The sequence below is a fragment of the Montipora capricornis genome, chromosome 11 (assembly GCF_036669925.1).
Source record: "Montipora capricornis isolate CH-2021 chromosome 11, ASM3666992v2, whole genome shotgun sequence".
NCBI classification, from domain to species: Eukaryota; Metazoa; Cnidaria; class Anthozoa; order Scleractinia; family Acroporidae; genus Montipora; species Montipora capricornis.
Window position 1 is genome coordinate 39,320,123 of NC_090893.1, and position 803 is coordinate 39,320,925.

The following is an 803-nucleotide window of genomic DNA, read 5'->3' on the forward strand; positions in this document are numbered from 1 at the left end:
TAAAACAGCAGATAGTGAGGAGGTGCTAAAGTTAGCTGTGGCAAAGCAGTCTCTACATAACGGAAATGAAATTGTCCACAGCTCTGTGAAGTCCTACAAATTGCTATACCCAGATGGAACTGAAGTTAAACAACTGAAAGAATATGATGAGGCATTTAGTTTAGGAAGTCCCTGAGCATCCAGGTCTGCTGCTATGACTTTTAATCGTTTCGCAGCCCGAGGAATGATCGTCAGAGTTCTGGGGCGTAGGATTGCCACATTTTACGCAGAATTTAAAACAGGATTTAACCTCGCTACCGCAATGGCTACAAAACATTTTATCACCGAAGGCTCGATGAGTTGTCACTCACATGAAGAAGTCGCCATGTTGGACGCGGAAATTCCTGGGAATGAGTCCCTTCCAGGCTCTCTCTGATAATTACAGAGCAAGTGCCCAGTCCATTGATTTGTGTTTCGCGATTTGGCAAACTGGTTTCGTGTTTTGAGAAATTGATTTGTGTTTTGAGAAATTGATTTGTGTTTTGGGAAATTGATTTGTGTTTTGGTAAACTGATTTTTGATTGACCCTTTTGGGCCACCGTATCACAATTACGGCGAGGAACAAGAAGCCGCGCGAAAACCGTTCTTTTGTCCCGTTTTTTAGCTCCACTCTCCGACTGGAGATAACTATCCGAGACACGTTTGCAAATGAATACTGCACAACGATGCTTTCTGACACTGATCGCAGCTACAGGTTTTATTATGCTCTTCACTATAGGCTCCCATTTTATGTCTGATGTTAACTTTGTCGAATTTGCCAATCA

General features: G+C 42.6%; 1 protein-coding gene across 2 annotated transcripts in view; it reads left to right on the plus strand.

Moving 5' to 3' along the window:
• The first annotated feature begins 473 nt into the window (after positions 1–473).
• Positions 474–803, plus strand: part of LOC138024248 (alpha-(1,3)-fucosyltransferase 7-like) — a 20,912-nt gene continuing 20,582 nt past the window's right edge. Inside the window, exon 1 of one of the 2 annotated variants that reach the window (XM_068871388.1) lies at positions 474–803. This exon is cut by the window's right edge and continues 752 nt beyond it. In XM_068871388.1, the coding sequence (XP_068727489.1) occupies positions 688–803 (116 nt within the window). In that variant the 5' untranslated portion in view covers positions 474–687. The other variant, XR_011126935.1, reaches the window with a different exon arrangement.